The sequence below is a fragment of the Trichechus manatus genome, unplaced genomic scaffold, assembly GCF_000243295.1.
Source record: "Trichechus manatus latirostris isolate Lorelei unplaced genomic scaffold, TriManLat1.0 scaffold00102, whole genome shotgun sequence".
NCBI lineage: Eukaryota > Metazoa > Chordata > Mammalia > Sirenia > Trichechidae > Trichechus > Trichechus manatus.
Window position 1 is genome coordinate 10,288,863 of NW_004444038.1, and position 1,960 is coordinate 10,290,822.

At 34.7% G+C, this 1,960-nt stretch overlaps 1 protein-coding gene across 1 annotated transcript in view; it reads left to right on the plus strand.

Annotated features, from left to right (window-relative positions):
- The window catches only part of F10 (coagulation factor X), a 28,587-nt gene that overhangs the window by 9,089 nt on the left and 17,538 nt on the right, over positions 1-1,960 (plus strand). The window contains 1 exon segment of the mRNA XM_023737439.1: positions 769-793. Within this exon segment, the coding sequence (XP_023593207.1) occupies positions 769-793 (25 nt within the window).

The window sequence follows — 1,960 nt, forward strand, 5'->3', positions numbered from 1 at the left end:
TTATGCTGAATGAAAGAAGTCAGTCTGTAAAGGTTACTTAGTGTATGATTCCATTTACATGACATTCTCTAAAAGACATTACTAGCCTGATGGAGAGCGGATCAGCACTGCCTGGAAATAGAGTGGAAATTGCCAAGGGTTGCCAGGGCTGAGTGAGACAGCATGAGGAAATTTTGGAGAGTGAAGCAACTGTTCTATATCCTGATCGTAGTAATGGTTACATGAATCTATTCATTGAAACGTAAAATGTATATTTTACTGTGTGATAATCTTTTAAATAACCTTTAAAAAGTAAGAACATTATATTTTTAGACTATGAACGTTATTTGTATAATATAGCCTCTTGATGCTTTGTTTTAAACTGATCGCCAATTAAAATTTTCAACTAACGTAATGATTATTCACCAAGCATCTGATCCTTCATTGAATCTTTGACCCAGGCATCTTAACTAAAAACCATTCACTGACCAAGTTGAGGGTAGCAAGGAGAGCAAATCCTTTTTGGTATAACCATTTCTTGGTGATTAACTTGAAAATATATTTTCAATATTCAACAAAAATGGTGCATTTAAGATGATTGAAGCCACAACCATGCAGAAGCAGATCTAAATAGCTTTCCCTTTTAATAATTATTGAACAATTTATTCTAAAAACTAAATATGGTTTGGGAGAATACCTATTCAGGCTGAGTTACTGCGTTTTAATTTTTATTGGTGTCAAACATCTGTGTTGTCCCTGATGTATGTTTAAATCTATTTTCCCTTTTAGAAAGAATTCTGGAACAAATACAAAGGTAAAGTATGTTTTCTATTTCAACCTTAAGTGAGAAGGGTTCTTTAACATATTAAATTGGGGAGGAAGTATTTGAATTTTGAAAATAACTCCTGAATTTCTTTTCTGCTCCTGTAAAAATCTTACTCATTTAAAACTTTCCCCTTTGGGGTGTTTCCATAATGGTTATTGTAAAGGAGTCATATAATTCTAATTTTGTTGTTTACTTAAATAGATATGGATTTAAGTCAGTTCATTCTCATTTGAGGATATCAAATTCCATGATCATTTTTTTAAATCCAAATGTATTAGGTAAAAACAAAAAATAGAGTCTGAAATACTGAGTCACCTAATAAGGTAAACACCTTGATTTAATACTTCTAGCATCTGACATCATTATTAATTTTGACAAGAGTTTTCATTTTGGAGCATTATTTGAATTTCTCAAAATGATAATCTGAACTATCCCTAAATTAGATTGTACAATCCCACCAAGAAATGTGATGTCCCATGTTATTACTGGACATTAGTCATTGCATTCTCATGTTTACCCTCAAATTATTTGGAAAGAGAAAACCCAACATCCCTTCTTGCCAAAGCCTAGCCCGGAAACCAGTGTCAAGCTTGGGCCTGCCAGCTGGTCCCATGTGCTCACTGGCTTAGAGCTCCTCACTCTGGTTGAAGCTACGCTGTAAAACCTCTAAGCAAAAATTGGAAAGTTCAATCAGTGATCCAGTTAAACCCTCTCATGAGTGAATTATGTTTGTAATTTTTGGTGACGTAATGTGTTTTCACTAATGGAACATATGCTGAAGCACTGAGTGATGGTAATCTTTGTTATGTAATATGGTTTTTTATTAATATTTTGTGGTAGACATATATACCAGTGAACTCTGGAGGTAAGATAGGTGGAATGAGGCAGGGGAAAAACATTTTTTTAATCGATTTCTTGTTGTTGAGTGTCACTTCTGAAAACGTGGGGTACAGTGCAGTGAATCACTTAATATGGCCCTTCTAGTCATCATCTTTGTAACTCCCACCAAATGATGGGGTAAGACTATGCAAATGAGGCATATGGAACCCTAACAAGCGGATTGGTCAGTTTTACCATCCCACTAGGCTTAAAAGGAAACACTAAGAAAAAGAGAGAGAGTAGGAGCCGTAACACAAAAGACAGAGAGGGAGAGCT